This window comes from Atta colombica, unplaced genomic scaffold, assembly GCF_001594045.1.
Source record: "Atta colombica isolate Treedump-2 unplaced genomic scaffold, Acol1.0 scaffold118, whole genome shotgun sequence".
Taxonomy (NCBI): Eukaryota; Metazoa; Arthropoda; class Insecta; order Hymenoptera; family Formicidae; genus Atta; species Atta colombica.
The window spans coordinates 119,963-144,621 of record NW_017259204.1 but is presented as its reverse complement, the minus strand read 5'-3'; the positions used below and the strand labels follow the sequence as shown (position 1 = coordinate 144,621).

Here is a 24,659-nt window from a genome sequence, read left to right as displayed (position 1 = left end):
ATTTTTTTGGAAATTAATAAAATGTATACATATACATTAGATTGATGTATACTAGATGTATATCTATACACTTTTGCAAATGCAATCAAAAATTGGTGAAAAAAGATCTTAAAATTAGATATTTTATGTGTCGTACGACATATGAAATATCGGCCTTAGAGTACATCCTGATGAAGAAAGAAATAACGGAATGAAAAGAAAACAAGGAAGGAGTTATTCAATTAGAATGATTCCTTTTTTGTACTTGGATTCATCATCGTAAAACTTTATTCTTTCGCAGTCGCAGCAGGATATGAGAATACATTTAAATAATAAAATATAATAATAAAATATAAAATAATAAAATATATGATAATCCGAATTTAAGAAACAATGATTTTACAATCGAGAAAGATACGAATAAATGTAAATTTATTTTTTATACATGTGCTATGTTACATATGGACGAAGCACAGTTTGAGGTTATGAAATTATCATGAAATTATCATCGCATTTTCTACATTATCTAACTTGTCAAATTTTGTATTGGAACAAGCACTTATATACGTGTATCCTGTATTTTTATATTGCTTTCCAGTTGATGGCATATAGCGCAACGAGAAATTATTGAAAAATATTGAAAGTTATTCATTGAAGCGATGTCGAATCAAGTTTTTGGATTTTACAAATTGATTTTTTATTTGTAATCCACTTAAATCAGTAATTACGGATTTACTTTCTGTATCTCACCTAATGTGCATAGAAATGAATACGACCAATCCACTTGAATCCGTAATTACATATTGGTCATTTATTTTTGGTACCATACACAATACACAACGTAATCAATGTACGACTAATTCATTAAAATTTATGATGTGATTATTGAAGAATTGTTTAACAAGGGAGACTCACTGTTAGTCGCCGATCTCGGCAAGTGATATATCGTTGAAAACGCATCAAGATTATATATATGTGTCGTTTGCCGAACAAATCCAAGTGTCGTATATAGTGTACAACATTATGGATCTACGACAGGATGATTTCTAGATATAATCTTGGCTATGATAGTGCAGATTATATCTGGAAATCATCCTGTCGTCGTGGATCTATAATATTGTATACTCTGCAGTATACTGGAATCATTTGGGAAGCAATTATTCATATATCTGTAATCACCTCGATGTACATTCCAACGATACATCACTTACTAGGATCACGGGCGACTAGCATATTTTAATTTCTGAATCTATATGAATCATACAGATTACAGATATATGAATCATTGCTTTCCAAACAAAGTACCTTAGTACTGTAGAGTGTACGTACAACATTACGGATCCAAGGCGATAGGGAGATCCATAGATATAACTTGCACCTATCGTGACCAGGATTGTGAAATAGAAATTATCTTGTTGTCGTGGATCCATGATGTTCGCTCGCTCTGTATATCACACAGGGTTTGTTCGGTAAGTAACAACTCGTGTATATCATTTCGGTGTGTGCTTTTCAATACCTTGTCGAGATCGGCGACTAAGTAGTTGGTGAATCTTTCTAGAGATCCTCAAGGGAGAATCTAGAAAACGTTCGTCATGATGATGCGAACTGTGATAGTAAATTTTAAAATAAAGCGTTTTCAGAGCTATGTTCAGGTTTCCACCCGAATGACACCCAAGTCACTTCATAACTTTGTTATTTACTGAATGATAAACAAGAATGACATAATTTTTGCAGCATAATGGCTGCACCAATGGCTGCACCAAACTTGAACATTGCTTTGTCAGACTCTCCCTTGAGGGTTTCTCCCTTGAAGTCTCCCTTGTTAAACAATTCTTTAAACCACACAATAAATTCAAATTAGGGAGCGTTTATATTGATCGTAACCGTATGCCGTAATTGGTAAGAAGTGACTAATTGATCACAATTGAGTATTCCCTTCTTACAGTCGAATGAGAGAAATACTCGAATGTGATTGGTCACTCTTACAGATTACGGCATACGGTTAGGTTACGGTTAGGTTAGGTACGGCCAGTATAAATGTTCCCTTAGTTATACATTACATTGTGCATTGGATATAATACCAAAAGTAAATGACAATATATAATTACGGATTCAAATGGATTTGTTATACATTTTATTTCTATACATTGAGTGAGATACAGAAACTAAATAGCCAATCCGTAATTATTTATTCAAGCGAATTACAAAGAAAACGGATTTATAAAATCTAAAAACTTGATTCAGCATCATTACACAATGAATAATTTTTAATATTTTTCAATAATTTCTTCATTTACTTGAATATTGACATCTAATAACAAAGCAAATTTATGAGCCAGTATGCTTGCCGTTGGCTACGAATATCTTTTGTACTAAAAAAAAATTTTTTAAATAGAGCAAATGAAAGCACAGCGCGGTATTTAGTTTACAACAAAAAAATTCAACATACAATTAATTAAAATTAAATATAATTATATTCAGCTTGCTTCAAAACTCGATCACATTTTGGGACCATCTTCAGCGATATACAAGTAGTTTAAAAATTGGATATTTCTTACATTTTTGCATAACAAGCAAATCCCCGCTTAGATGTAAATGCAAAATCTTTCAACATGATACTATGTCAGTGATAATTATTCAATACAAAATAAGAGATATAGAATATTATCAAGTAAAAAAATTAAAAAAAACTTTCTATTTGACACTCGCGTGACTTCTGTATCAAATCTGACATTTCTGGAGAATTTGATTGAATATGAAAAAGCGAAACGCAATCATTCTGATTAGTTAGCTCCTACTCTTTCCTTTTCATTATTGTTCGCTATTTCTTTTTCCATCAGGTCGCACTTTCAAAATTTTGTTATTATTTTAACGCATAGATATACGACGAAAAAGATGTGCGTTTAATGGCGTATATAATGCGTATATAATAGCAAAGATGCGACGATAACGATAACAAAACTTCATTAAAAGTTATATCCAGCAGAATAGACCTGCTGGATTCACTGCCAAAACATCGCGCTAGAAAAAGCGGCAATTGATATATAGGATATATACTACGATCACCAGCATGAGCGCTTAGTGAGTAGTTATAATTCTGAAATTCACTCGTAGATATTGATGACTGAGGGTGATATTTCATTTGTGCGTTTTTGTCATACAAAAAACACGACAAATTTTTCAAGTCTATTGATTGGCTATGGGATAGAGATATCCGAGGACTTCTCTGTTTTGTATAAATCTGTCATACGACAAAAACGCACAAATGAAATAACATCCTGATACAATGGCTGCATTCAGCAGACACTCAACAGTTGAGTGAGCGTTCGCTATTACTGATATGTTGTTCTAGATTATCCAATCAGACTTTAGATTTAGAAGAATATCAATAACTGCAAGTCTTCACTGAACTATATGAGTCTGCTGCCTATTCGGCGCATTTAAGCTGGACAAAGCTACTAGTAGACTTTGCTTATCATGCAATAGAATGTGATTAGTTGGATCGATAAATAGGAACTCACTAATCATGTTCATTTGCTCGGCGAGCAGGCTAGTTTCTTTGTCAACTTGAACACGTCCAGTGATGAGTTGCGATGTTCACAAATTGACACTTAATGGTGTATTAAGACATAGGCTGTGTTCAGCAGAATATATATTTTGCAAATTTGCAAGTTTTCTTCTATTGGATTATATTTTTAAATTCTAGAAGAATGGTCTTATATCAGCACACAATCGTAAAATAGTTGCAAAAACTTCTGCTGAAACTCATTGTGTTTTTTTCACGATGTATTACGGTTGTTAGTTTTTTCCGGCTTGAAACCTGGAGATTTCATTTATCTTGTTGAAGATTGCCTGCTACTTTCAAAATTGTGTTGTAATGCGTTTTTCAAAAAACGTAAAAAGAGCATTATCTGTTTTCCATCAGCCAGAGAAGATTAGTTTTAAAAAAACTGTTATCACAAAACTGTAATCCGAACGAAAACCAGAGATCTGGCAACTGTGATCAAGATATTGAGATAATCAGCCAACTGTGTAATAGTTTCTACACACTGAATGTGGAAACGCTTACCGCGCAGCAAAATGTGATGCGATAGCTAATAAGTTATAGCTCTTTTATTAATTACCGTGTCGCATTTGCCACGTGACAAGCTACGTCTAGTGTGCAGAAGTCATAAGTGATGCCATTTCGCGCTTGTTTACAAGTGATGCATATTTGATCTCGTGCAACTCAGAAAATCAGCCCTTTCACTTTTGCTTCACCAATTGACGCCGCTCTCTATTAACCGAACGTGGCGTCATCAATTAGTGGAGCAAAAGTGGAGAGGCTGATTCTCTGAGTTGTGAGTTGTGCGAAGCCAAATAGCATCACAGGTTTATAACACGTTATATGTAGAGGGAATGGGCGTAAACGGCACGCGGCGGCTCGGCTGCTAACCTAATGGCCAATCACAGCTAGAAAAAAATTGAAAAAACTCACTACGCAGAAGTCGCTATGATTGGTAGTGAACAATTACAACAGGGTGCAACCATTCTCGACACACATGATTCATTAATGTGTGTGATCACCGGTCATGGCAGGCCAGTGTCGTAAGGAATTCTTCCTTGCTGTGCCAAAGGACATCATTTATGTCGGTTACCGTACGCATAGAATTTGCCAAATTATTAAAATGTTCCTACCAAAAAAATTTAGCCAAATCCTCTCTACGTGATTTTTGTTATTAAATGTCCCTACGAATACAGAGAATTCCCTATGACTGGCAACACTGCGACAGGCCGTCGACAGGTGACATTGTCCATTGCAAGCGAGCACGAATTTACAACCCTGAGACCCTGACATCTGACACATAGAAAAACTTAAGAGCATTCTAAAGATGATTAGTCATAGTGTAACTAGGATTTATAGACAGATGATTTATACGTCACTACATACAGAATAGTAGTACATTAACATCTCACGCGCACATAAATTTTTGTATAACAATGTTTTGACAATTAGACAATTCTAATTCCAATTTTAAGAACTCTGCGTTGTTTCTTCGTGCAAACTACTAGTCTGTGGACTATTATTTCGTAAGTACAGATTGCACAGTTTTTATGAAAGCAGATGTTATCACGACGTGCTCTGGAACACTATATTAGACTAAGAAACGATAAAAATCTCAATTTTTTTTATTTTTATGTTCTCGGCAAAAACTTCACAAACATGTATTAATGCGTACTTTAATCATGGAAAAGGAGTTTTGAATCTAAAAGAGAAAGAAGTAATTATTATTCAAAAATTATATGATTTAGTCCACAAATGGCTCTAGAATCCTCTTTAAAAAAAGGTAGAATTTCATGTCTTGCTAAATAAAATAAACAATTGGAGCAACAGATCAGTCGCTGTTAGGCCGAGTTCACATCTTGACGGAAAAGCGGAAGTCAATCAGAACTCAAAAGGGAAAGACAGAAGCAGACAAGCGAAATGTACTACTACTGCGAGTTCCGATTGGTTTCCGCTTTTCCGCTTTCCTCTTTTCTGCCAAGGTGTAAATCCGGCCTTACACTAGCGGTTGAAATTTTGTATTGGGTTGTCCGGAAAGTTCGTGCCGCAAAAGATTTAAATTTAATAAATGTATATTAAATCTTTTGCGTTTCAATTTTCCTTTAAAATCGGCAACAATAGTTTGAACAGTTTCAACTATGAACATCAAACACTGTTAACAAAGTGCTCGTGTCGACCGTATTGACTAGCATTGATCACGATTTATATAATCTATTCTTTTTTTTTTTGTTGATTCAAATAAAAGGATTCGATACAGTTGGAATATCTAACTGTGAATAACTTTAATGTAACACATTAATATTACAAATAACACATGAAAAACGTGAACGAATGTTATTAAATCTGTCACTCAAATATCAAATTCAGCACTCCTTGACCCTTTTTCATAAAAGTCAGTTTTCATAAAGTCACGTAATCTTTTTTGTTACTAAAACGATTACTTTGTGCAGTTCGTGAAAATGCACCTTTGACATAAGACTTAAGCACTTAAGCAGTGACCTTTTTTATATCGTTAAATTAGGTAGTACGCGTATCAAATTGGTGCAAATTAAATATTTTATACGGCTTTATTTATACCGATTTGTCTCAGAATGGACACGATGTCTTTATTGCTTTCTCTCTCTCCCCTCCCTCCCTCCCGCCCCTCTCTTCCGCTCTTTCCTCCTTCTTCCTCCCCTTCATTTCTCTCACTTGTGATTCGTGAGTATCAGACCAAAACGCACTGAAGTAATCTCCTAGTGTTTATACTCAATATATCAAGTGATTTGGTACGGATATAGTACTTAATACGCATACATAAAAATCAATGAAAATTTATGCTAAAAAAATTTATATGGAAATTTGATGACCCTGCTTGGTATAAACTTGATATAAACTAGGCTAGTAAGAGTATGGTCAATGTGATGTTGCAAACACTTTGAAGCGTTTTTAGTCAGTTTGTAAAATTCTTTCTTCTAATTGGTCCATCAAATGCTTCGAAGCATTTGGTAGCGAAATTTTGACTACAACCTAAGAAAATTCAACATTCGACATTTGCTACTGCTCACGTTAAGTCTTATACTGATTCTATAATGAGTTGACAGTCTTATTGGTGAAGTTGACCAAAGTCAACTTGTACAATTAACGATAATTAAGTATTGGCCAACTTCACTGATTAAGGGCCAAATTGTCAGAACTTTGCAAATCTACGAATTTATTAAATGGAATAAAAAATATACATACGTGTGAGTAATATACGTAAGTGAAATAGAAGAGAAAACTTGAATCTCCATTCTAATGATGAGTGTTGAACATTTTTTTATCTATCCTTCTCGAAGTTCAAATTATATTTCAATATGGTGCACTTATAAAGTTGTATGAATGTATGTACGTAAAATGTATGTACATAAATTATATGAATGTGTGTACATAAAGTACATATGTTTTTTTATTTACTATAATGTGCAAATAAAATTTTATTATATTATTCACGTAGATCAATTATGTTATGAATTAAAAAACAGGAATGTAATGAAAATGTATAATAAGTAAGAAAATAGATGTACTTTTATACGTACATACATTCATACAATTTTACGTGTATTCAAACTGCGGGAGGGATAGATACAAAAATAATCAACATTATTGGAATTGAGACTCAAATTTTCCTTTCTATTCTACTTGCATATATTATACGTATGTAGAAAAATCCAAACAACAAAAGAAAGTTACGAAAAAATATCATTTAAGTCCATTTTTAAAGCCGCTTATAGCGGACTTTGAATCCATTTTTCTAATGAATATTAAATTCGAACGAATAGCACACACTTTAGTTAATAGGAGATAGGATATTATAACTTATAACCATTACTTTTTCAAAATTAATTGGACATCTGGGTAACTTTCCTTATGAGTTTTTGATTGTTTATGAAACAATATTAAAAAAAGCTTCAAAAGAAAGATTTATCTAATTTATATTAATCTGCAAATGATATATATACGAGCGCTGAGCGAAGACTCGAAATGATAAACAAAACAATATTGCGTTTAACAATTGTGTCTAGTAAGCGTTCGACCTTGCAAGAGAGATGCGTTGCAATATGTTAGATAAGGATAGATGATTGTGTTTGAGTGAGACACGATATATAATAAATATAAGAAATGAATGAAAGATGTCACTACTATCGAATTTGAAATTAAAAAATGTTTGTACTATCGACTTCGATCGAGTTCGGTCGTCGTTCTAATATCCTCTTAAGATTAATAACATATTCGATTTATGTCTGATTTATGTTTCGGTTTTAATTCTAAAATCCTAAAATTCAGCCAATGGTCGCGTTCAGCAGACTCAATTGTTGCGGAGCAGATTCATAATCGTTTGCTGCTATTGAATGATCTAAAAGGGTACACCAATTTGCTGAATGCAATCAATCAAATATAGATTTCAGTTAGGACCAATTAGGACTGGCTCTATTGGCTGATTTTTAGGATTAAGATCGAACCAAGCATTGGCTACATTTACACTGCACCTTTAATCAAGTTTAATAACATCTGTAGTTATAAAATTGGCCAATCGTTCCGTTCTTCCAAGGAATAGCTATGATTGACCAATTAACTACTGATGTTATTAAACCCGATTAAGCGTGCCGTGTAACAGAGGTGTAAATAACTCGACCCGACTCCGAGTCAACGGTCTTTTTAGTTGCATTTCTTGCACAGTAATTGTTCTTTTATAATTCTTTTATAGTTAAACAGAACAGACTATTGACTCGGAGTCGGGCCGAGTCAGTAAATCGAATACGCTATAAGACTTCTGACTCATTGTAGAATCATAATTAATAATGATCTCATGATATAAAGACAAGGATATGCTCGTTCGGTGATAGGCCACTGCGTATGCAACAAACATACGGCCAGCCCCCTCTATCCGCAGGAATTCTTGTTCATCAAATATGGTCATTATATTCTAGCTGTATGAGATAATTCTTCCTGAGTAGCATCTGTGTGTGTTAACATACTATTGGGAGTACAAATAAATTTCCGCCGTTTGCAAAAGACGGCGCCACTAATAAACTATAGTTAAAATTGTTTGATGTAAAACGACATATCATAAGATTGGACATCCGGCAACACCATAACCTTGAAATATTAGCGATTTTGTATCAGCATCATATATTTTTTTTTGTACGAAAATGTCGAGTTTTGAGCCGAATAAGTGTCATTTGCGGGAACTTTTGATTTACTTCTTGAAGAAATCTGTAGCTGAGGCTCATAGATTGCTTGCAAAAGCATATGGTGATGCTGCCTTAAGTGAGAAAAGTTGTCGTGGGTGGTTTCAAAAGTTTAAGAACAATGAATTTGACGTCGAAGACAAAGAACGTAGCGGAAGGCCGAAAGTGTACGAAGACGCGGAATTGGAAGCATTATTGGATGAAGATTCGTGCCAAACGCAAAAAGAACTTACATTAGGAATGACTCAACAAATAATTTCATATTGTTTGAAATCATTGGGAATGATTCAAAAGTAAGGGAATTGGATTCCATATGAACTGAAGCCGAGAAACGTTGAAACGCCGATTTTATACATGTGAAATGCTGCTTGCCAGGCATAAACGAAAGGATTTTTTGCATCGTCACTGGTGAAAAATGGATCCATTACGATAACCCAAAGAAGAGGAAATCATGGGGACCACCTGGCCATGCTTCAACATCGACAGCCAAGTCGAATATTCATGGAAAAAAATTCATGTTGTGTATTTGATGGGATCAGCTTGGTGTCGTGTATTATGAGTTGCTCAAACCGAGAACGAGATCATTATTGGGGCTCTCTACCGAACACAATTGATGAGATTGAATCGAGCATTCAAGGAAAAACCCGCCCACTACTACTCCAGGCATAACAAAATTATTCTCCTGCATGATAATGCTCGACCACATGTTGCGGCGCCAATCAAAACCTACTTAGAAACACTCAAATGGGAAGTTCTACCCCACCCGCCGTATTCTCCAGACATTGCTCCTTCCGACTACCACTTGTTCCGATCGATGACACATGACCTGTCTGAGCAGCACTTCACATCATATGAAGATAAAAAATTGTATTATCGATGATTGGATAGCCTCAAAAGATGAAGATGATTCTTCCTACGCGGTATCCACAACCTACCAGAAAGATGGGAAAAAGTAGTGGCTAGCGATGGCCATTACTTTGAATAAAACATTATGTACCGTTCTTTCACAATAAATTAATTAATTTAACTTAATTTTTGATGAAAAACGGAAACTTATTTGTACTCCCAATATAAGTAAGGATTGTGCTTATATTACAAATAAAAAAATAAGTTATGCAATGAAAGGATGCACGAACTATATTCGAAAAATGGACAATATGTCAAGAAAAAGGTGCAATGTTTGAAATGACACGTTCGAATTTACTGCGTAACGATGACGTATACTTGTTAACAATTCTATTTAGCCAGTGGACGTGAACATGAGTATACCCTTGTCTTTATATTGTATCATGATTGCCAACATATGTATGTGCAGTACATGCCGAATAAATTTTGTAGTTCAAAGTTCGAATGATTTCATATTAAAAATGTGTTGTGCAGTTAAAGGATGTGAAAATTACTATCATAAGACAAAAAATGAGTCGGATTGAAAGGCGTCGGAAAATTTTTTGGATTAAAAGCATACATTCGAATTTCGTGTTTAATGATGACGTACGCTTGTGAACAATTCTTATTGGTTTTTAAGGTTGGGGGCATGGCCATGCACATGAGCATATCTTTGGCTTTATACAATAGTTTTTACTATGATTGATTAATTCGTTTACTAGTTTACTCGTTTTACTGCTTAAGTTTTTTTGTGTGTCTTCTTTGAAGAAAATTCTCTGGAAATTTCAAAATTAATCGTCATATTTATTACATCATATTGTATACGTAATTTAAATAATGTTTGCAAATAGGTACATTGGGGGCATCATCCACTCAGACCAGAATTTTTAGAATCTACTTACTTCTTGTATCGAGCCACAGGTGACCATTATTATTTGGGAGTTGGACGTAAAGTTCTCAAGAGTTTGCAAACGTATGCAAGAGTGCCATGTGGTTATGCAGCTGTATCGGATGTTAGAACTAACAAACATGATGACACAATGGATAGCTTTGTATTGTCTGAGACATTTAAATACTTATTTTTATTATTCGTGGAACCAGGCGAATTGGTTTTAGACTTGGATGAATTTATTTTTACCACTGAAGGTCATTTATTGCCACTTACACTTGCTTCCATCAGGACAAATATCTCATCTGTAAGTATATATTGCAAGCTGCAATTGATTCGGCAGTACAGTGATGTAAATTTTACTTTTTTAATTAGGATCTTGAACGCGATATTGTTTATGTGGACGAGTTTGACCGTACTTGCCCAAATAGTTTGCATTTATTTCCGGCAACAGTAAGGCAACCTTTGAGAAATATGGTAGAGGATGTTTGTCCGAGACGATCGATTAAGCGAAGATTAAGCGCATCGCAATTTCAGGTATTTATTTATATTAAATTCATATTTTTTAACAAAAATTTATTTAAAGATCAAATTTTTTTTCTACAGGCAAATAATTTAGAACATCTGAAAATGTTGAGTGATATGGGAATAACAACTCTAACATTAACCGATGGACGGGTTCAACTTTTGCACACATTTTCTAATGTAATTTGTCACATTAAACATCATAAAACATTATATTTAATATATTATTATCTTATTTTGTATATGATACATTATAATAATACGTTATACATAGTGTAAATAAAGTAAATATTCCAGGGATGTATATGATTTGCCATTATAACTTTCAATCTTACATACATTATTGTAAAATATAAAAACTCCTTCTATTATTTACTGTGTTGCAAATCTGTAGTATATGTATCTGCATATAACATTATTACTACATATAATTATATTACATAAATACGTATAACATATGTGAATAGATTTCTAATACTTGCAGCGAAAACGGAATACAACTGAAGAAAAAAAATTGGAAATTAAGTGCTTCTAGATTTATATTTATATGAATTTTTTCATGTTTGTTTGTCAAATACATCCTTAGAATATTTGACATTTATTCATTTAAACTTTATATATCATAAACTATATTTGTTAAAATAGGCAAAGACACCACAAGATTCGGAGGAAGGATTATTGTTTATGCAAGAAATGGTTGAACTTACCAAGATGCAAATACAACCGGAAACTAAACCGCAAACAGTAACGTTCACAAAACCTAACACAGATCCACCAGAAAAAATTACGTTGTTAGCCGGACCAGCACAGTTTGGACCTGAGTTACAGAATTTCGATAAGATTACTGGAAAAGTAATATTTACATATCCGCCCGCAGCTTGCACAGATCTGCTGAACGCGGATAGATTGGCAGGAAAGATAGTAATAATGGATCGAGGAAATTGCATGTTCATAGAAAAGGTATATGTCGCTGCAAAATATTTTTCCAAATCATCTTTCATTAGCTTTAGATTTTCATGTTTGATTCTAGGCGCGAAGAATTCAACAAGCTGGTGCTCTTGCCGGAATAGTATTGGATAACGTTGCAGGTTCGAGTGCAGCAACTTCGCCCATGTTTGCAATGTCAGGCGATGGAAAAGAGATCGATGACGTCACAATACCTGTCGTGTTTCTCTTTTTCACAGAGGCAGCTGAACTGATGACAGCTATTAATATGGCAAATGGCGATCTTACTGTCACACTTGGTAACTATGAAGAGTCAAATATCGTACTACAAAATAAACATGTTATTCTCGTGCATTATTTTTTAATTCTTTCATGTTTGGAATCGATTTTTTAAGGCAAAAATATTATTCGAAATATTATTTTTAGAGTTATTATATTAACAGTTAAAATAGAAAAGCTTTTCTTTTGAATTAAATTTTAGAGAATCGATAATTAAATTAAAGTAAACTTATTTTATTACAACTTATAGAATATTTAACTTATAGAATATTTAAAAGTTAAAAATTGCAAAGATGTGATAAATGATGATTTCTCACAATATTTTCATAAAGGAAAAATTGATTCTAAAGAATCTGTTAAAATTTACTGCATATTCTTACAAATAGATACAGATCATTACAAATAGATAAACTTTACTCATTTTTATATGGGTTCTGGATTTCTTATTTATATATTTTGATAATAAAACTTAGAGTATACGGCAATTGCCCACGATATAATTGCGCACAATCCAATCACAGCACTAAAAAAAAATCGTAAACTCCCTACGTAGAAGTCGCTATAATTGGCAGTGAGCAATTGCTACAGTGCGCAATTGCACCGCTCACTAATACTTACAAGGGATACCAGCCAAAAAATCAAATAATTCTGAAACATTGTATACGATTAAAGGAGTTCACCGTTACATTCCGTAACGTAAAATTATTTTTTGTTCATGCGAAATTACAATTTTAAAATTATAATGAAAAGAAAACTTGTTATTTATTTATTTATTGTATCCTCTCGCTCTGATTTTCAAAAAAAATTTTTTAACTCTAAAGTATTCAGGAAACTATTCAACTTTTATTCAGAATATTTTTTTCTATCTTTTACAGTTTCAACAATATTCGCTTTGAAATAAAAAAAAACTGATTTTTTTTCAAAGAGGTGTTTCACCCCCCTAAAACTATAACTTCGCACGAACAAAAAATAGTCCTCTGTTATGGATGAACTACTCTACTCGCACATAATGGCTGCATTCGACAATAGACAGAATTTTTTTAATTTTATTTTGCTTAATAATTTTCAGGTTGTTCTTAGTTAGCTATAATGAAAGATTATTTAATAGAGGACAAAATGTTTCATAGACACACACAATTTTCAATGCTCTTCATAGATAATCTTTTTGAAACACCTAAAAAGTTTATAAATTTACAAGCTCACAAATACAAATATAAAATACAAGGAGCATTCAGCCACAAGATGCTTTTGCGAATGTCATATATTTAAAATTCTTATTTTAACAATAACAAATCCATAAACATTTCGGCCTATATCAGATTATCTTTAGTATGCTGTATAAATAACATATCAGATTCGCAGCCAAAAAATTAAATATCATAAGATTAAACAATAGCTGATAAACCTTTAATGACATTGATATTCCTGATATTGCCAAAGTTATATTACAATTAGATCAACGCTTTAATTTATCCAATAATACTCATACTGATAAAGAGGCAACAGTAGAATATATTAAGTACATTGAGAGTAATTTAATTAAATTAGATGAAAGAACACATAATTTGATCAGGATTCAATTCCAATTTTACAAACAATAAAATATACGACTACGAATAATTCTGACAACAATTACTAAAAAAAGCATAAAAGTTTTAAAAAATTTTATTTGTGAACAGTATTTTAATTATTAAAGCGAAAAACAAAAAAAATACCACCGTAATATTAAATGTAGATGACAAAAATAAAATGAATGATATTTTGTCGGATCAAAATACTTACACTAATGTGAATAAAAATCCTATTAATAAAATAATGACGGAAATTCTAACGAAATAGAAAAACAAAAAACTTATAGACCAGACCTATAAAAAATTATATGTTTCTGACGATTGCCGAAAATTGTCGAGGATTTATGGTCTTCTAAAAGTACACAAAGAAGGGAATCCCTTAAGATTAATAGTTCGCTACATAAAGTCTTTTCATCTTGCAACTTATTTAAAAGATATTGAAAAAAACATAGAAAAAAATTTCGGCTATATTAAAAATAGTTTTGAACTTGTCAAAAACTCAACGGCATGCCAATAGAACATAATTATAAGATTGTGTCGTTTGATGTAATATCGATGTACACTAACATACCTAAACATCTAGTATTAAAAAGTATAAAAAGAAGATGGGAACAGATACACAAGAATATTCAACTCGAGGAATTCTTAACTGCAATTTCAATCATTTTGGATTCTATGTTTTTTAAATTCAATGATACAATTTTTAAAGTGAAAAATATAAAAAAGCCCATCAAAGCCTACATCAGCTGTTCGGATGCAAAGAAAATTCTTTATTTTCGTGTGAATGTAACAAAACGAATAAAATAAACGTTTCGATCCTTTAATTCCTTATCAATATAAAATATAAATCGAAATTACATAAATAATGCAAATTCCAAGTTGATGATTCCCGATAATTTAGTTCGTTCTTCTTTATGTCAAATTAGCTATGTAATGAATAGCTCAATGACTATTAAAAATATTAACTTATAATAATAATATAAAAACTTATATAAAATAAAATCGATATCATACATTGCGTCACTAAGTAGAATCACATCACTCATCAGATTATTAGATTTGTGTAGTCATTCAAAAGAAACACAAAAACGAATTAGAATTATTAAAATCAATTGTCTGAATTTTAATTACAACAATTTTTAAATAAATTTTTGGAATGCTATCAATATCGGGGATCTTCATTTTCTTCGATATTGGTGTTTATTGTACAAGATCTGGAGAATGATATTTTCAAGACCATCAATACAGATATTCCTTTTTATTATCGCTATGTTGATGATATTATATTAGTATCTCCACAAGATCAAATCGATGAAATATTCGATCTTTTTAACTCGTATCATGAAAGAATGAAGTTTATGATTGAGCATAGCGAGACTAATGGAAGAATTATTAGATTGTGAGACTAATGGAAGAATTATTTTTGATTATAAAAAACTCACGAACTCAGGCAGATTTTTAAACTTCACTTCTAATCATCCAGTTGAACACAAAAAAGGGGTAATAATAGGGCAGTTGGACAGAATTTTATCTTATCACATCCTAAATTTTCAGAAAATATTTCCTCCATAATCAATACATTCAATACTTTTATTAAAACAGGAAAAGACCGTTTAAAAAAAGAAGAGCACGCCGAGGTAGTAGAGTTCCATCGAGTAGTAGATTAATTGTTTAGACGAAGCCTCACATGTCGAGCAAACAAAAAGAAAATTAAATACGCATATATAAAAGAATATAAAACAGACATAAAAAAAACCAATTCTCTATCTGTTGTGTCTCAACACCGGTTGCATAACAAATCTGGATTGGAATAATGTGATTGAAGAAGATTGTAGATTCAAAACCATCTTACTACAGGAGAATGATTTCCGAGATGTATATTAAAAAACAAGAATTAGGATTAAATTTGCGGATATCTGGTGCGGATTACGGATTACGGGCTGTATGTGACGGCATCCTAATGCCTATTCTACAATAACCATAAGTACAGCTGTAAGTGATTATAGTTGTAAGAATTGACCAATCGATCAAATATTATCCTCACATTCAACTTGATTAATCAATTCTTACAACTACGCTTACGACTATTGTAGAATAGGCTTTACTGTTTTACGTCTACCAACAATTGTTCATGTCATTGCGCAATTTTTTCATCACATAAAGTATCTGCGTAACGACAACTTGTTGAGCGTGTAAAGATAGTTACAGAATAGAGGCCCTGTTGCTATGATGTGATAGCTTTAGAATGCCATATTATATTAAGTAATAAAAATCTCAATTTCAAAATTTTTTGTCGTTCTCAGCAGACTCCTCTTTACAGATACGTATATTTTAATCCTGGAAAAAGATTTTCGAATCAGAGAAAAAAAAATTGTTATACAGAAATTATATGGGTTAGTCGGTAATACAAATTATTTTAGGACTTTAGGAAATTGAACCATTAATATTTGACAAAATCAATTTAATACGTTGAAATTTGCGTGCTTACATGTTCCGACTCATTTTTCATCGGAGTGTAAACAAAAAAGTTGAGATCACAGTACATGTATAAACGTTGAACCTTAACCTGCATCGCATTGCATATGTCGATATAGTCAAAAAATTCAGCTACAGGGAGTCTCATCTCCGAAACGCGAATGTCATTTCCAGACAGTTGAAAGATGTTTTTACATAAAAGATATAGTCCTTTAAAATAATCGAATCCATATTCTGCCGTTTTTCTAGAGCCATTTTTAAGATTCAGGGATTTAAAAGGTGTAAGAGGAGTAAGAGAAGGAAGAGGTTCATAACTATTTTCTAAGTCAAACATTTCTAAGATATGGAAAATGATTTTTGATATTTTTGACTAAAAAAAAAATCATTTTTGAATTAACTATTGATTTAGATTAAAAACTGGAAAAAAATTAAGTTGTTTTGGAACAATAGTAATAAAATAGGACTTATAAAACAGGACGAATAAAACAACAAAACGAAGCATACAACTCCACGCCAGATGTTTTACGAATTATTCCATTAAATCTTAGTTTAATGTATTATATAAAGTTTTCGACATTAAGCCATTCTCATTATGTTAATCATCTTTATAAAAAAAATTAAAAGTATTATAAAATATAAATATCTATCGCATTTGCCTATATTCTTGAAAGAATTTTTTGTCTGATTTTTCTTACAATTGAAATGCGCTCGCAATGTTTTTCATTCGAAACTGTAGATTATTATCGAAATTATTAAGAAGTCCGGTTTTTTATATTAAATCTCAACTTGTTTATCGCCAGTCATTATCATAGTTTTTTTTTATATATTTCCCCTATGTATATTCCTATATTTGGAGAAAATCCCTTACTTAATAATATTTCCATCCTCTTATACATAACTATAGATCTATTTTTTATTGTTGCATTCTCTGAACTGGTGCATATGGTGCAATAAGTTGAAGTGAAACAAATACGTTTTATTTCAGTTTATTGCATTATTTGCACCAATTCAGAGAATGCAACAATAAAAAATGCAGCAATAAAATACAAATCTTATATCATGGTGGATATCTTATATTCATCTTTCTTATATATTGCTGGAGTCAGAACGTGTTTCTCACAGTTAACGACAAGCCAATGTTTAATATTTTCATTTCAACTAATTTACTGATGTTGTCTAAACAAAAAAGTTGGATTAGGATATTCACATTATGTATCAACATAGATATTTAAAATTTTTGTTAATTAATTGTATGAATTGGACGAAGAAAATTGGTTGTTTATATTAAATTGTCATGGCAAAAAAAATTTGAATTGTAAGGAAAATTAGACAAAAAATTCTTCCAAGAATACAGAGTCCGATAATTATTTTGACGGAGTTCGTGGACATGTAGTGCGGACTAAAGAGACGGAAAATCCTTTATCATTTTGCAATTTTCGCAATAGTTGACAAGATATTATATTAACTGCTAAAAATTGCCGAAAATTGGTCTTCAATAATTTTTTACTCAAATGCTATCAACTTTATTACAGAAAAACTGCAAGAGACAAAAATTGTTTATTTTCTTCTCATAGAGCTCTAAGAATTTTTTCAGAATTTTTTCAGAATTTTTTAATACCGTATTTTTTCATGTTGGAAAATGAGAAAATGCAGTACAGTAAAAAGTTGATAAAAAATTTTGAAAAAATTCCAAAAACATGATCTCCATTTTTCAAAATGGAATTATATAATTTTTGTACATAATATGATTTCTTTAATTATTCTGCATAAAAATATTAAGATACCAACAAACTAATAGTTTACGAAATATTCAATATTTAAAACATTCAATAATAAAGAACATAAAAATCGAATACTAAATCTTTTACGTAATAATTATATTCAAATTATAACAACGTATACCATTTCACAATCTAGTCATCATCAGTATGTAAGTTTTAGAATTGTCTCAATATAAAATTAAATTTAAATGTAAATCATTGATTCATAATGTTTTGACCTACTTATGTATAATTATTGTGTATAATTGAACAATAAAATATAATAATTAAATACATAATAATTAAAACAAAATCTTTACTTAATTAACGGTTATTCAAAATTTGTGATTTTTTCATAAATTTTAATATGTATCCATAGAATTTAATTCAATCAAACACTCAAAATACTTCTCTCCTCTGTCAGATATTATTCACAAAGTGTGATCGTCGTGGACGCATAAGTCCCAATTTCTGTGACGATATTACGATTAAACCAATATGTTTATCTTGTCGAAAATCGCATCATATATAGATCGACAATGGAAAAATGTTTATATTCATAAACACGATATATATTTGAAAGATAGAAATGCTATGTTAATCTTTCATTATCATCCTCAGAAAGAAATAGTTCGTGAATTTATCTATTACGATTCCGGAAAACATGCAATGCTTTTTATTAGGAGAAAATTTTTCTCTACCTAACAGAAATAAGAAGAATATCATATGAAGTTATAAAAAAAGATCTTGCTAAAAAAAACTTACTAAAGAATTATGAGATTTGTTTACAAGATGGAAAAGAGATAAAATTATTAATGACTCTAAATATAAAAGTCTATATTACAGTGATAGGATGCTCTTGAAAATTCATAAATCGGGACTGTCCTATAAAATTATCATCTCTATAGGCAGTCCGTATGATACTATATAATCTAGCTTCCTTTCTCCAAAAAATCATGATGGAAATCTATTCTAAAAGCAGACAGTTACATAAAAAATAGCTAAAAAATTGGTGGAGAGTTTCAAAAACATAAATTGAGAACAATTTTGAATTAATTTCTCTCGACATTGTCTCGCTTTTGGAACGAACATCCCATTAGATATTGCAATGGATTGCTTAAATGAAAATTAGTTCTATATCTCCAAAAAATGTAGCATTGCAAAAACAGAATTCCTCGTGGTAGTACAGTTTGTACTAAATAATTTAGTACTTTTCTATTCTACTTTTTTTTTACATTTAATAAAAGAATCAATAAACAATGCTTTGGCATACCTATAAGTTCTCCATTGTTCCCCATTGTTGCTAACTTGGTTAATTGCAAAGACTAGATTGCAGTCTTGATGTCATTCATTAAACAATCCGTTACCTTTCTATTATCGCTATGTGGATGATTTATTTATTCCCTCTTTCCAAATTGATCTCATACTAGACTGTTTTAACTCTTTCCATCCACGTCTGCAATTTAACATAGAAAGAGGAGGAGATGTATTGAACTTTTTAGACGTCACTATTAGTAAGAAAGAGAATAATCTCACATTTAACTATTCGGTATCACCGAACTTCTCGGGAAGATACTTAAACTTTTATTCAAACCACCCTACCTCTAAAAAAATATGCACGATTACACAATTTAGTAGACAAAGCTTTTTTATTATCTGACTCGATACATCACGAGAAAAATTTAAATTTTATAATTGAGACACTAATTCAAAATATCTAATTCTAATATAACTATCCTAATTCTATAATTGAATGACTATACTAATTCATAATGAATATACAACTCATCACAACTCATCTTTAATACAATTAAACGCATAAAAACTATCATTCATAAAAAAATCAACAGCCATAGAAAATCATTTCAGTTGCCAGAACTCAGAAAGTAATACAACTTGGTTTACAGAATCATATATATCATCAATTTTCAATAAATTTAATTGATTGAAAGTAAAGACGTCAAGATTTCATTCTACAGTATGAATAAATTTAAAAAATTTATCAGAATCTATAAAGACCTCTTCCGCATCATGCAAAAACAATTTAATATACAAAATAATGTGCAAAGAATGTGATGTTATATTGGACAGACGAGCAGAACAATTAAAAACAAGAATATCCAAATATAGAAACTGGAATAGAAATATAAATTGGAATCACTGCTCGTTCTGTTATAATCAATCATAGAATGCAGTATAATCACGAATTTGATTGGGACAACGTTAAAATCTTGATGAAGAACCTTTGTATAGAAAACATTTAACTTCTAAAATACTTAGTATTAAAAAACAAATAAATGGTCTCAATCTACGAACAGACACAGAAGGTCTTCATAAAGCATATATAGATAATTAACAATATTCGATTTTGTATCATTATTTTGTCAATCAGTGTTTGTCTGTGTCGTGTATTATACATTTAATTTAATTTAATTTAATTTATGATAATTTATTTAAGTTATTATATTCAATTTTATTCTATGACTACGGACGCAATATTTTAATATACAATTTTTCATCATTTTTATTCCTCTATTTAAAATTGTTTTATCATTATTCTTTACTATTACACTGACCGACTTACAATATAAGTTCTTAATTAATTAACATGTTAGTTATGTTTAACCGACTACAATTTGTTCAAGGTCAGTAAGTTTTTACCAGAATAATAATTATTCCTGCTAATTCTTAAAGAGAAAATTTTCTTATATTTCATTGTCAGCACAATCAGATTCTCGACACAGTTGTCCAACCGTCAGGTGAGCAGCTCCATTTTATCCAATTATTCTGGAAACAACTTACCAAAAGCGATTGAGAAGAAGTCGTAATTATAATTAAATTAATTGTTTTCTCTGAAAGCTTTTTTCTGAGGATTCAAATAAGTAGCTGAAACATGTCAAAAATTCGAATTCATGAGATTAGGTTTTAATAATAACTCAATGTGATTATTGCTTGAATATATTAATTGTTTTTATACAACAAATTCTGTGATTAGTTCTTCAATATCTTATCATTATATATATTTTTAATTTATTTAGAGCTCTTTATTATTATTATTATTATTACTTTATTATTATTATTACTTTAATTTGTTAATATTTCATGTCAAAATATATCAAAATAAAGTATAAAATATTTCATGAATTGGTTTTTTATATCTACACTTTGATACTTGTATATACTTTGTATATACCTGGCTCTTTAATATGTCATTATACATATTTCCTGTCATTATACATATTTTTAATTTATATTATTTAGAGCCCTTTATTATTATTATTACTTTAATTTTTTAATATTTCATGAACTATTGATTTTTTATCTCTACTTTGATACTTGTATATATCTTAATACTTTTATCTTATATTATATCTTAATATGCAGAATCTTTTATATGCAGAATAATTAGAATCATAGTATAAGAAATTTATATAATTCTATTTTAAAAAGTTGAGGCAATCTTCATATCTTTTTAGCGTCTCCGGCTAGAAAAATATAATGTAACTAAAATATATTACTTTCAAAGTCATTTCACTTTGAAATATTTTTTAGTATCCTTTATGCTTTTTGAGATATTTCCTTGCAGAAAAATCTTGTGAAGTATTTCGCTCCAGTAAACACTCTCCAGCACTCTTTATTACGAAATTTTATTTACTTTATAATATAAGTAAAAGTCAAAACTTTAATAATAATTGATTTTATAAAAAAAATCGACAAAATAATAAAATCAACTACTGCTTTTTTCTGTTAAAATTATATTTCCTGGAAACTCGAATTATTTTAAATTTTCGGATTCAACAAGTGAAATTGAGTAAAAAAAAAATGATGATCCCGATCCTTGTATAATTTCCAAATTACCTAGAATGCATAAACTGCTTTATTACTTACAATAATAAAGCTGTTGATACTTCAATATTTTTATTTAAAAAGAAAAAGAATTAAGTCAAACATATTTAAAGAATTTATAATTAAAAATTTTACATAACACAATTTATCCAGATTATTTTTGAATTAATACTAAATATACAACATTTCTTTCATTATATAAATAAATGTGATTACAGGGATATATTCTTCAAAAGAAGAAATTCAGCTTAAAGCACCTACTGACTTGTCACTGTTTGAACGTTTGAAAGGATCATTAAAATCATTTCTCAGTCGACATGTAACTCAGCAGGTTTGTTGTTTTTTTTTTGTTCAAAATTTTATATAAGGATACTATTTTATATTTTATATAAAACTTAAAAAATAAAAATTTCATATATTTATAGGCGACAACTATTACATCGAACTTAGATATGATGATTCCGATTGAATCGCAAGAAACTCAGGAGGACGCTATTGATTTTCATTATTTTCATGCAGAAATTGTTAAAGATTCACTTGGTGGTGAAATCAGAATTACTGCCGCATCTGAAGCTACAATTATCATCTTGAGACCAGTCTCTACACCGATAGAGGTTTTGTGGCATCAGTTAAAAGAAGTATTCGTCAATCAAATATTTCTCAACACTAAACAAAACAAAGGTATAAGAATCAGAAGTTGTATTTTGGAGAGCTATTACAATTGGATTAACAAGGCGCGTGGTGTACTTATGAAAACGTCTTTATCATATAAAGTTCGATGGTTCTTAAGTGAGCTGTTAGTGGTCGCGCCAAATTCATCTATTAAAAAGATGGGACAATTACTAGAACCAAACAAGCAGCAACTATTGAAACAATATTTACTTACTAATATGGATACTATGGTGCTGAATTTAAAAACCATAGCTACAAAATTGAAGAATGTAAAATCTGTGAGTCCCGAAATGGAACAACTGCTAAAAATTTCGGAATCTGGCATTACGCAAGTTGAAAATTATTCATTTCTACGTCATATGTTAACTGATTTGTTTGACGAAGAAGAAGAGATCCTTAATCAGCATGTCGCCCTTTTGGATCGTATTCATGCAGAAGTTCATACTACATATCAAGAAATATTAATTGATGGTGTCCAAAGGCATTTAGAGAAATCAGGAGTGGAAGATAGTTCATATTATGACATATTGATTGCCGATTTGCAAAAGAATTTAAAAAATATAGATAAAAAAGAAAATATACTTAGGAAAACTAAAGAAAACAATTTGGCAGTCGCTGAATTTATTAGTGACAGTAATACAGGTAAATCAGAACTGGAAAGAAAAAACCTTAGAATCTTAAAGAAAATTAAAGAATCAAGTACTGAAAAGTTAGAGGATTTTGAATATTTCATATTAACGGAAATAGAAAAAGCAGTGAAATATTCTGAGCAAAATATCTTACAAAAATATGAAGATATAAGCGACGAATCGAAAAATATTATGACAAAAAATAAAAAGGATAAGAATATTGTCAAATCCGGCGAAATTATTCTGCACTCTTCTCAAAATCAGAGCGAAAGTGAAAATAGAGAGAATAAAGTTCGAAGTTCCTTTCAGAAAGAAATAGATTTTCTTCAACTAACAAAAGTAGATGCGAAATTTAAAGAAACAACTACAGATAAAAAGATAGAAAAGTCTTCTGCAGATTCTGCATCGAGTGATACTAATAAAATTCACATTTTTGATGCGTCTATGGCTAAAGATACATCCAATACAAGGATTACGTCTCCCAATAATAAACATACTTTATTACAAGAATTACAAAAAGACATTAGTGATATACAACATAGTCACAAGACTGATTTAAGAACAAAGACATCCAGTCGGAAAGATTTTGTTGAAAATAAAATTATATCCACTGATTTACTGAAAGAGTTTAAAAATCCTATGTGGATTATCAATGAGGAAAAAGTGTTTCAAAAGAAACCACAAATGGCAAATACGCTACATAGTACCACAAAATCCAATAAAGTAAAGTATGATGAAAAAAAGTACATGAATAAAAATAAAGCAACTAAACCAAAATCGAGTACAGCTAAACATATCGATAATGAATTATAACAATAATTTTGAAATTTAGACTATAATTATAATTATTATGCAAAAACAGAATTTCCAACGGCCACAAGGCTACTGCATTATAACTGATATTTTTGCATTGTGATCTAGATGTGCATATAATCAACACGTTCCGTGTGTACCATCGATGACACGTTAAATTTTTCATTCAGACCGCGTATTCCATGAATAGTACACGATGTGACTATTCTGTGCACAGGAGTAGCTCGGCATGGAACGTGTTAATTGACCTCTAAAACACCTCTTGCGCGCGCGCAACACACACACACACACACACACACACACACACACATGAGAAGTAATCTAGAAAAATTATATCTATTCGATAAAGAAATATAAAATTGTCAGATTATAATATTGCTATATTATACTTATATAAAGAATCTAAATTGGTTCTAAATTGATGCTTAATAAAAAAATTTATTAAGTTTCATAGACATACCTGTACAACACAAGTGTTAAAGTGGTTGTGAAGATGTAAACAAGGCGCTAAACTCATGTACATTTCGTGTATTATAGTATAATATTCTGTACACTGAAATAGGGTAGCAGTAAAGTTCTTTCTTCCAAGAAAGCAGTTTTGATGTATCAATTCTATAATTTGTATTTTATATATATA

The 24,659-nt window shown here is 30.7% G+C and overlaps 1 protein-coding gene across 3 annotated transcripts in view; it reads left to right on the top strand.

Annotated features, from left to right (window-relative positions):
* Window positions 1-24,326, top strand: part of LOC108694203 (ER degradation-enhancing alpha-mannosidase-like protein 3) — a 44,958-nt gene extending 20,632 nt beyond the window's left edge. For 2 of the 3 annotated variants that reach the window (XM_018203568.1, XM_018203566.1), the window contains 7 exons: window positions 10,470-10,814; window positions 10,883-11,044; window positions 11,114-11,212; window positions 11,678-11,992; window positions 12,063-12,276; window positions 22,127-22,239; window positions 22,334-24,326. In XM_018203568.1, the coding sequence (XP_018059057.1) occupies window positions 10,470-10,814; window positions 10,883-11,044; window positions 11,114-11,212; window positions 11,678-11,992; window positions 12,063-12,276; window positions 22,127-22,239; window positions 22,334-24,022 (2,937 nt within the window). In that variant the 3' untranslated portion in view covers window positions 24,023-24,326. The remainder of the gene's footprint in view (window positions 1-10,469; window positions 10,815-10,882; window positions 11,045-11,113; window positions 11,213-11,677; window positions 11,993-12,062; window positions 12,277-22,126; window positions 22,240-22,333) is intronic. The other variant, XM_018203567.1, reaches the window with a different exon arrangement.
* The last annotated feature ends 333 nt before the right edge of the window (window positions 24,327-24,659 follow it).